Consider the following 12,071-nt stretch of genomic DNA (forward strand, 5'->3'; position numbering starts at 1 on the left):
GTCTCCTTAAGGGTACAAATATGTACCTAAATCAAGGGTACCACCCCAGTGACGGCTTTGCACCTTAAACAGTACCTTGTTTTCTGACAGTGTACTTGATCTAACTCTTAAAAATTACTTTCGTTGTTGTAATCAAATTCGTCAGGTTGATTGATTAAATAATATTTTTGACATTAATAAAAGCAGTTAATTTAAGTATTACTTCATGAAACATGCTTTTTAGGTTACCTGACAAAACATTTTTTACTGTCTACACTGCCAGTCAATCAAAAATGTTAAACAAAAGTTTTTTTTATTTTTTATTTATTTTATTTTTTAAACTATTGGGTGCTTCTCAATCGGAAGGCTGCAGCCTAGTTAGGCTGGATATCTCAGCTTCCACGTCATCAAGCACCGTCAAAGACCATCTCAAATGTGATGACCTTTGGAAGGCACCCTCATTTTGCAGCCTTCGTTCGCCACATATATCAAGTGCATCCTTCACAGCCTTCAATCACCCACAATCCCTTGTCAATGCATACTTACTAGAATGTCTCATTCTAGCGCTGAATGATGTGGAGGAGCCTAACCTACAGCCTCAGAAGGACTGGTCTAGGAAGGACACAGCCTAATTAGGCTGCAGCCTTCCGATTGAGAAGCACCCATTGTGTAAGTTGTATGATTGCAATCATGAGTGTCCCCTAGCAAAGTTCTCCAACATACCTCTCCATCAGGTTAGTATTTGTATCCAGATATGAGACAGTTTATCTTCCAATAGATTTGAAGTGAGAATGGCCTTGTTTATAAAGTAAAAAATCTGAGAAAATGAAATTGAATGAAATTAAAGAATAATCTTCCATTGATTTGAAGAGTACATTAAGTACAGTACATAGAATTTCTACTATACTTTTTTTTTCTCTATTATCACTGGTTGGTTAATTTATTTTCCTCTTTTTCTTCTGCTGTTTAAACGGACCTGGTTCAGGGTCATCCTATCAGTTGACATTCTTATGTATTTTATCAGTTAAGTCAAGTCTGAACATCTCGATTTGCTCTCTATCTTTCTTTATATTCCTGGCCTCTCTTTTTCTTTCCTTATACACTCATCTAGAGAGCCCTGTGGGCATTGCATGGCATGCTCTGCTTCCCTCTCTTTCTTTGTCCTTACTCTGTCACTGGGGTTTAAGACATAATCGCACGTGGCCGTCCGTGACTGCCGCTATGACCTGGCATTTGAGATCAGATATGGTCATCAGCTAGAGGACTTGCTCTTCAATTAAACATCACAGTATTTTTAGTGAGATCTGTAACTCTATCCATCCTTCCATCCATCCATCCACATACATGCACACATTTTGTAGAGATCAAAATAAATATATAGATCAGTTAACTTCGAATGCTTGAAATCTGACATTGTTGAAGCTAAAATATTTTTGTCATTTGAAAGGTTAATTAATCATTGGCTAATCTCATATATTTATAAAGTGGTCATTATGAGGTTGTGTGATTAAAAAGAACTTCTTTAAAAGAGAACACTGTGTACAGATCACTAAAAATATATTTTTGGTCAACAACAGCTTCAAGCATTTACGTCCTTGGTTGTGCTTGCCCACTTTAAAGGCTTTGAATTAGTGTTCTTTTAGCTTATTTGTTTTTAAAAGCTTTAGGCTTGTTTCTCAGAGATCAATACACATTTTAAAGCAGATACTCAGGGCCTGCTGACTAACAAAACAATCAAATTCTGTCATGTTAAAAAATGATGTCTTGGAATATCTTTCGGTGATGTAAGTAAGGTTATGGCTGCTCTCCAGCATTTTTTGAAACCTCACAGTGGTGCAGTGAATATTTAGTGTAGGATTGCTGTGGTGTTGTCTGTCACAATGTGTGTAGTCTTCAGGTCTTTGGTAGTATTCTAACATTGAGTCTCTTTTAGGCCTTTTATTGGACAGTGTCTTTCATTATTTACTGCTCTGCAACAGTTTATCTAGTGCAATGGCATCTGAACTATTAGCCAGATTGCTCAAAATGGGATATTTAGCAGAATGTGCATGCTGTATTTTTCCTATTCAATGAAAGCAGACAATGACTAGGGACTGTTCAAAAAGAATAAAAAGCACCATAAAGCCTAGTTCACACAATGTCGTTGGGGCATCTTATTCTAGTGCAATGGCATCTGATCTATAAGCCTAATTGCTCAAAAAGGGATAGTTTACTGAAAAAACTAAATCCTGTTATCATTTACTCATCATTTTTGTGGGACAGTCATGGTATTTTCCTGTCGACATTCTCGGTAAAGATGCTGATGTAGACACAGAGAGGGTGCGCAATGGCTAAACTGTCCGTGTAGCACATGATCATCAACGTTCTGCTAAAACACTGAGATTGAGGCGGGACTATCGGTTGTCTGACCAATGGAAGAGTTGGGGAGTGTTCAGGGAACCATCTTAATTTTATTAAATAATTTTTTGCATTAGTTTTGCTTTAAAAACTTTTTAAGCTGTCTTGGTACCAAGTATTTTTTTCCACAGGGATTTCATAAAATAGTTCTAAGTCATGAACTAAACCAACCAGGTCCTAGGTAAATCACATCATTATAAACTTTGATTTGAAGAAAGAAAGTATTTGAAAATCAGACAAAAAGACAAAGGTACAAGACTGTGTACATAACATCTTTCATGAGGGCACAAACTACAATCCCATTAACCATTGCGAATGACACAAATCAATTATGAATAATAGAAACATTTAAAACTATTGATTCAAAGTTGTTTATTATAAGTATAGAAATATTACATTTTTTGTATATTTCTCTTCAGGTTCATGGGTCGTGTAGTTCTTCACCATGATTTCCGCTGATTAAAATAAAAAAATTAAAGTTGAAATAACAAGGACTTATGGCTTCAACAGAAGCATATACCATTGACTAACAACCTCAGAGCTCACAGAAGGTCTGTCTTTAAAGGTTTATAGGTTATTGTAAAAAAAAAAAAAATGTGCCTATGGCAAAATAAATGGGATTTTTAATTCCAGAATCAGACTGTTGCACTCTATTCTCTTTGGTGACGCTAATTGTAACGCTAAAATCTTTTCAGTAAACATTTCCTCAACTGAAATCTGTGATTATGACGAATTTGTTCAAATTGTATAGTAACTGTTTTATAACTGATTTATAAGACACAAGTTCACAATAAGGCTGTGAGATGGCTTTTACTGAGAAGTTTTAGAATGAACACATAAGGTGATGTTACGCTAATGACATTAAATGGGCATGGGGTCAAAATTGCTGACCAAATTATAGAATTTAATTACTTTTGAATTATAATCACTAACAGGATCCTGTAAAATCCTGAGCACTCCTGAATTACATGTGGATGCGGGGTAAGGGTTATACTAACCCATCAATCAGACTCTCAAACTCTCTTTTACTGTGTAATTCACTTTACATATTTATCCTGATTAAAATCTATGAATTGCACCTAAGGGACATTTAGACTTCCATAGAAAGAAGAAAGCAAAATTGCTGCAGCACGCAATTACAATAATGTATAGGTTTTGAACACGTGTGTGGTATCCTCCATTTCTTTTGGCACAAATCCAGGAGTACATCTTTACCTATTAATCAGATGCTGTTGTATCTAATAGACCTCATCATAACCCTCTTTCTGTTTCTCTCTTATTCTCTCCTTTATCTGCCTCTTTCTGTGCTTTGATTACTGGGGGAAACTGAGCTTCGCTAAACTGCAGTTATATCACACCACTGCAGAGATTACAAGACCTGCACAGCTTCTTAAAGGAATAGTCCACCCACAGGTTTGGAACAACATTGTGGGCTCTGTTTTGGTTAGCGCACTGAGCCTAGCGCAATGCCCAGCACTACACGCAAAGACCATGCGCTAATTCTAAGCGCAATGTTTGTGCCAGTGCAAAGTGCAAGTTGCCATGGGTGGGAGTGTTTGTGCTATCTGTGGGTGTATGTGCGCAAAGTGTGGGTGTTTTGTGTGGTAATGAAGTGGTGCAAAGCACAATTATCTATTTTCCTAATAAATAGGTAATTGCGCTAAGACTTTTTATACCACGTCTACAATGCACGATAGTGGATAATATTCGTTTAAATCCTTTACTTTATATAACTTTTCATTAAATATGCTGATTTTTATTTTTTTATTTTTTAACATGAATTGAGTTAAAGTTGGGGCTAAATTGTCCTTTGTAGTGACTTCTGAACACTTAGAATTCTGAGATCACTGAAATTTTATACATATTTAGAGGTTATGTGTTTGTCCTTTGGGCTACTTATGTAACCAACGTTTTTAATGTACAGGTCAAAAACTTCCTCGGAATGATACCAGCATCATTATGGAAAGGCTACTTCGTTTTGCCATAAAACAACAAGTATTCTTATTCTTATTTAAAGTCAGCCTCTCAGTGTCTGTAAGGATGGATTATGGTTCTGCTAGGCCCCTGCAAGCCTCTTTGGAGAACTCTTGTTGCAATAGTGATTTGTAATGTCTAAATAGTGAGAAAAGTATGCAAAAATTTGAAATAAAGTTACAACAGCAAGAAAGTCAAAATACAAGAAATAAAGATATAATTATAAGAAGAACAATCCATATATGTAATACATTGCAAAAGAGACTGAACAGTGGTCTATGACTAATATACAACATCAAAGCTGCAATAAGGTGTTCAGAAGGCATTGTTAGTGCTGAGGAGGAACCAGGAACAGATTTCATGTCTCACTTCTTTGTTTATTTAACATTGTTCCAAACAGTCACCACCACATAATTTTAAATCTGCAGTGACTTGTTTATGGGTGTAGGGCCATAGCGGGCGTCTCAATTCAAGGCCCCTGGCAGTCAGAGGCCCCGGGACACTGGCCTTATTGGCCCGGTCCTTAATCCAACCTTGAGTCTCTGTTGACTGTTGAGTACTTCTACTTCCATCTGTATGTTTATCTGCCTGAGGTGTGTGTTTCTTCTGTCTCAACTTGTTCTTCACTTATTCTTTCTCTCTCTTCTTTCACTCTAGGCAGCATTGTGTACCTGGGGATGATGGTAGGGGCCTTCTTCTGGGGGGGCATGGCTGACAAGGTGGGCAGACGGCAGTGTCTGCTCATATGCATGTCCATGAATGGCTTTTTCGCCTTCCTGTCATCTTTTGTGCAGGGCTATGGCTTCTTCTTATTCTGTCGCATGATAGCTGGCTTCGGGTGAGTCCTTCTTCCACCCCACTCAATCTACCACATTGTTCTGTGGTAAATATATTCTGTAAAACTTGTTAGATATGGAGTGGCACATTTTCAAGAAATTAAAGTATGACAAAATGTGGACTTAAGAGTGACTTTAGATTATGTACATTGCTACAATACAAAGTATGGGCTGAAGTAGACAGTCTAGTGGTGTGACTTTTAGTGATTTTACTGTTGTAGATCAAATAAAATTTCATGACCAATTTATACAGGAATACAAGTAAATCTAAAGCGTTAGCATATTTTTTCCTGCAACAGTAGGTTATTTTTTCAGAAAAAAATAAAATAAAAATCATATCAGCCCCATAGAAAAACAATCAATTTAACATGCTTCCAGGATGTACTATACAACTGCATTTTGTCATGGGTTTCAGGAGAGCATTCTGAGCTGATATCATGAGGAATTATTCAGTGGGCATCTTTTATCCTCTAAATGTGAACGTCTTTTTCAAACAGACAATACATTAAATTTGGCTGGATCAATAGCCTCTGCAGTGCTGCTTTCTTGACTCTGTCGCTGAGAATGCCTGTGGGTCCGCACTTGTCTCTCTGATGATGGGATTATTGTGATTCTTTGTACACATTCAGCCTGTAATGACTTCTACTAAAGTCTGGGCATCCTAATGAGCATTTCACAGGATGTTGTTGCTGATTAAAATATCCATATGGGTACAAAGATATTAGTGGTGTCATCATGCCTATTTAAAAAATTATACATTATATGCAAGAGTTAGAGTCGGATATTTCATACTGGAATAGTATTTGGTTATGGTTTATTTACAGGCCCAGCAGAGGGATAAGCAATGTTGCTGGTAAAGAAAATTTGGAATGGTTATTGTTATATTTTCCTTGTAAATTCTTTGTGGATTATTAGGTAGGGTAGACTGAAAACTGTTGTAATGGAGTACAGTTTTAACACTGTGAATATTTCCCATTAGTATCCTCTCTCTATGTGGGAAATTTTGAAGAACACTTTCGGTTGGATAGGTGTGTGGATGGATGGATGGGTGGATGTGTGGATGGATGGATGAGTTGATGCATGTGTGGAGTGATGGATGGATGGATGGATGGATGGGAGGATGGCTAAGTGGATGGATATGTGGAGTGATGGATATATGGATGGATGGGTGGATGGATGGATGGATGGATGGAGGGTGGGTTTTTAAGCTAGTTGAACCAAAAAGCTATACATAACCACACTTGTTACTGTTTTTCAAACTATGTTGCTGTAAAGGCTTGTATAAAGAACAAACAAAGCTGTCACAGTTTGCTAAGCTCTCAGATCCTGTGCACTGACCTGAGGTTGTCCTTCTGCACATAATTTCTCCTGCTCTTGGATTTCCATTTTCTTTAGGATTGGTGGAGCAGTGCCCATCGTCTTCTCATACTTTGCTGAGGTATTGGCAAGAGAGAAGCGTGGAGAGCACCTGAGTTGGCTCTGCATGTTTTGGATGATTGGAGAGATCTATGCCTCAGCCATGGCCTGGGCCATCATACCTCACTATGGTAAGAGAACAAGATCATGCTTACTCATATCTGCTCGAGAGCATCTTTTTTTCCCGTATTACTGTGCTGGACCTGATTGCCATTATTAAAGAAAAGTGATAATTACTTAAATACACTATGCATATGGTCATAATCTGTCACATCCAGGGCCATGGCCACCAAAATTCAGAACAGGTTCAATGACCAGTTCTTTCAAATTTACATTTTATCACCTCCTATCTTGAATAGTTGGTTACATTCTTGGTCACAGTACATCCAAACAGCTCAGTTATCTCAACTAAACAAAACAAAACATGGAAGACAATTAAAGTCTACTAACCCTTACCAAGAAAAAAGTAGTGTCAAATGGTAATACAACGGAACTCTGATACATATAATCCTTATACCAAAGTACTGAAGTATTACCATATTGACATATAATGGTAATTTCATGGTACTGCAAGCTATCTCAAATAATACTATAGTACTACCATGGCACATGTTCATAGTGCAGCAATAAGTACAAAGGGGGTGTTCTTAGGCACGATACGAAACGATTGTGGTAAAATCATGTTATGCACAAACTCCATTGACTTATTGCTTTTATAAAATAGTGTAAACAGCTAATATGAGAAAATACACAAATATTCTGTCAGCAGTTACATTTATTAGTAGTAATATTTGGAATAAAAAAAATATTCTGCCAAGTAATATAGTTCATTATCCTAACTAAAAGTGTTTGGGAATGACAAGCAATGTAGCAACTTGGCACATTAATATTGGCTAGAATGTGCAGTCACGTATGTCCATTTTAGTCATGTAGTCATTAAAATAATTTATAGTTATAACATGACTCATTTAAGCAGTCGGAGCTATCTGTATAAAAAAATCAAAACATGGTTTTACCACATTACATGCCCAAAAAGCATGGTCTTATCAAGTTACCATGTCAGAAAAACCATGGTAATACCATGGCACTTTTTTGTAAGTGACGCAAACTCTGAAAATAATAAACCTGTTACCTCATTTCCATTCAAATGAAGTAGGCCTATCACAGGCATCTTACAGTACAACCAGGTTCTCGGGGAGCTCATGTCAAGGTGCCTGCTTTTTCTCCAGCACATGTGGACTGTCCTCTCAGCTGGCAGTGAGCAGAGAATTGCAGAGCTTTAGGTTAAGTGATTAATGTAGAAACAGAGCACTGCAGGGATATTTAAAGGATGGAGGCAAACCGGTGGGGGAAGGCATAGCTCGATGATTTATGAGAACCTCGACACTGGAAATGAGCTGCACTCATCAGTAAAGAAATGATGGAATAGAGGAGAAAGGAGGAGGAATGAAGTTGAATGGATGTGGAGAAGAGCCGCTCGGCCAAAACGGCCATTGTAACAGACCATTCTCACTCCTTTTTTTGGTGGGGGAACAGATCGTTATGAGGTTTCCTTGCCTTTTGAGACAAAGCAAGAGGAGAGCTTGATTTATGAATGGACCTTGTTGGAGCCCAGACAGGGGACAGGCTATCAGACACAGTGGCTAAGAGTGTATTAGGTGGTCTATATGATGGGAATCAATGGGAAACAATTATTGGCTCTGTAAATTGGGATTCTGTGTGTATACTGTATATGTGTACGTGTGTTTGTGGATAAGGGGGGTGCAAGGAAGGGCAGCAGTCTTGGGTGGGTAGTAAGCATTCAGTTTCTAATCAAGTGAGATCAAACACAAACACACACTTACACACATACAGTAGATACGGTACCCCTCTCTAACATTAAATTATATGTAACAATTTACAACAATGTTCTATTTGTTAACATTAGTAAATGCATTAGATATCATGAACTAACAGTTGACAATATTATTTTATAGCATTTATAAAATCTTGGTTAATGTTAATTAAAAAAAAATACAGTTGTTAAGTGTTAATTCATGTAAAGAAATGTATTAGTAATGGTTGAAATTAACATTAACCAAGATAAATAAGTGCTGTAAAAGTATTGTTCATTGTTAGTTTATGTTAACTAATGTACTTAACTAATGTTAACCAATACAACCTTATTGTAAAGTGTTACCAATAACATAATAACAATAAACATACAGTATATATATATTATATATATTTATCATAAACATAGGTAATATTAACATAGGTAAACAATAAGCAAGATATACAGTGTGGAAGCATTGACAGAGAGTTATATTGCCTGGTTTGACACAGTGCAAGATATATGAATATGAAGTAGATTTTTACTTTTCTGAAGAATATTTGAGTGTTGCTTGCCCATGCAAAACTCGCTACCACTATACTATGGTGTTGTGGGAGGTTAACGAACGTCAGAAAAAGGAATGTGAGAGGTTGCCAAAGTGTAGATATGATGTTAACAGATGGAATATTCAGAGTTCAATAAAAGTAAAGCTCAGTCGACAGCACTTATGGCAAAATGTTGTTTACCAACAAAAATTATTTCAACTAACCCCTCCTTTTTAATTTTTTTTTTTTTAAGAGCAAATATCGAGGTTACAGTGAGGCTTACAGTAGAAGTGAATGGGGCCAATTTTTGGAGGGTTTAAAGGCATAAATGTGAAGCTTATAATTTTATAAAAGCACACATTAATTCTTCTGTTAAAACTTGTGTAGCATTTGAGCTGTAAAGTTGTTTAAATCATTGTTTTATGGTCTTTTTAGGGTTTTAGGGTTTAAGGCATTGTCACCATGGCAACAGAGTTGTAAAATTGTATATAACTTTACATTGAAAAGGTCAGTAAGCAATTTTATCTAACTAAAATCATGTTAACATGCATATTGTTTACATCTTGTGGCTATACTTTTGAGTATTTTAACGTTTATGGATTGACCCAATTCATTTCCATTGTGAGTGCCTCACTGTAACCCAGATTTTTTTATTTTATTTTTTAAGAAAACATAATGCCACAAATGCTGTCAGTGGAGCTTAACTTGTATTGAACCCGGAATATTCCTTTAAGTGGCCTGAGTGATTTTAGTGTGCTGCTACTGTTTGTGGTTGCTTAGGTGGTCTGGTTGGTTGCTTACTGGCCCAGTCAAAAGAGTCTTTATGTTATTCTGGTCACATATATGTATTTCGGGTCCCTGTAAATTGTAAGTCTGAGTGCATGAGACATAAATGTCATTATCAGCAAGGTCCACGGACTGTCTGCGTGCAATTTTCTGTCAAATGCATCTGTATAGGCTCATACAATTTCACAGTATACTTTGAAAGGCTAGAATGTTTGAGACATTATGACTATTAGTTACAAATATAAATCAAACTCTAGGCTTAAAGGGATAGTTCACCCAAAAATTAAAATTCTCTCATCATTTACTCACCCTCATGCCATCCCAGATGTGTATGACTTTCTTCTGCTGAACACAAATTAAGATTTTTAGAAGAATATTTCCGCTCTGTAGGTTCGTACATTGTATGTGAACGGGTGCCAAAATTTTGACACTCCAAAAAGCGTATATAGGCAGCATTAAAGTAATCCATATGACTCCAGTGGTTAAATCTATATCTTCAGAAGTGACATGATAGAAGAAACAGATCAATATTCAAGTCCACTTTTGCTAGAAATTCTTCTCCCTGCCCAGTAGGGGACGTATTCACGTTTCTCACCCACACCTATCAAATCGCTTCTGAAGACATTGATTTAACCACTGGAGTCATAAGAATTACTTTTATGTTGACCTATGTGATTTTTGGACCTTCAAATTTTTGGCACCCATTCACTTGCATTGTACAAAAGAACTGAGAAATTCTTCTAAAAATCTTCACTTGTGTTCTGCTGAAGAAAGTAAGTCATACACATGCGGGATGGCATAAGGGTGAGTAAATGATGAAGGAATTTTCATTTTTGGGTGAACTATTCCTTTAAGAACAATAGTGATGGACACTAATAAATGGAAAATAAATGCAAGTAGCAAATATATAAAGCTGTTTACTGTAATACCTCAAAAAGTAAGAAAAAAAGTCCTATAAAAGATTCAGAGGTCAGAACACAAGCTGGCATTTATTAATTTCACATTATTCATAAAAGGAAACAAACTGGTAGTGTAGATACAAATGGAAACATTTCCTGTCATCACAGAATTAAAGCACAAAGTTTAAGTGTCTGTCTGTTTGTTTGTGTTTTTAGCTAGTCTGCTTTACAAGCATGAATACAGGCCAAGGTAGTAGAGCCACAGGCAAACCACTGTACATGAATAAAAAACCGATAGGTCTGCTAGCTGCTGATTCAGTCATCCGTTCCTTTAGTCAATTATGCACATAATCTACGTAACGAGATTTCCAATGACATGGGCGAAACATTAACCCTCTGGGCCTGCTTGCTGTTGCAATCACAGCTTCATTGCACTCACTTATACTGCAGAGTAGTGTTGCTTTCATTATTTACAACAGGTCCTCACAGAGATCCCCAAATGAACACACACACACACAGTGTTTCACCATTCCCTACAGCAGTAGTTCTCAACTGGTGGGTTGTGACCCAAAAATGGGTTGCAGGGTTGTTCTGAATAGGGTTGCGGGGACAGTGGGGAACAAACAAAGCTAAATGCAAATAATAAAATGCAACTAACCATATAATTGTGCATAGACAGGATAGCAAAATAAACTGGCTTGTCAGCTTTCGAAATGAAGGAAAAAATACTTGTCATATGTTTTGTTGTTGACCTCAGAGGTCATGCTTTACGTCATTTTGGCACAAATTCATCTTTCATTTAGAAGCACATGGGTTGAAGTGCTTTGAAGTGAGTCACTATCAACTGTGTTCTGCATAAGAACAAAAAATGCATACTGCTTTACAATGACATTAGAGTGAGTAAATTATGACTTTGATGATTTTTTGGTGAACTAACCCTTTAATAATGTTGCATATTGTTGGGCCTATGCAGTTCATGTTAATATTAATAAATGGCCTATTATTAAAATAATAAAATGTTTTGGGATATTTTTGCTTAATTTTTTGTACGATAATACATTTTGGTACTGTGTTTGGTCGTCACTTGATGTCCACTGTAAAAACTGTATCCTAAAGCAAAACTAGAGAACCACGAACCTATCTCTTTCACTCACATTCAGACATAAATAATATGGATACCTCCATCCTCCAGCTGTAATGTGGTTCTTCTAATGCGCAGATTTTTGTCATAATGCTTCAACATCCACATCAGTCATGAGATGTCGGTTTCTTTGAACACACACTAATCCCAACATCAATAATCGCCGGCATTCATCAAAGTCTTATTTGAACATGTATGTGGATTTATTTAAATGTGTCATTTTCAAATGTGTCAGATTAATTTATGATCATTCTGTAAAAATGTAATACAGCTATTGTGCCGAGA

The 12,071-nt window shown here is 36.6% G+C and overlaps 1 protein-coding gene across 1 annotated transcript in view; it reads left to right on the plus strand.

The window, feature by feature from the left end:
• The window catches only part of LOC127421144 (synaptic vesicle glycoprotein 2C-like), a 39,164-nt gene that overhangs the window by 10,397 nt on the left and 16,696 nt on the right, over positions 1-12,071 (plus strand). Inside the window, exons 3-4 of the mRNA XM_051663949.1 lie at positions 5,008-5,188; positions 6,582-6,733. Coding sequence (XP_051519909.1) covers positions 5,008-5,188; positions 6,582-6,733 — 333 coding nt within the window. The remainder of the gene's footprint in view (positions 1-5,007; positions 5,189-6,581; positions 6,734-12,071) is intronic.

This window comes from Myxocyprinus asiaticus, chromosome 3 (assembly GCF_019703515.2).
Source record: "Myxocyprinus asiaticus isolate MX2 ecotype Aquarium Trade chromosome 3, UBuf_Myxa_2, whole genome shotgun sequence".
NCBI lineage: Eukaryota > Metazoa > Chordata > Actinopteri > Cypriniformes > Catostomidae > Myxocyprinus > Myxocyprinus asiaticus.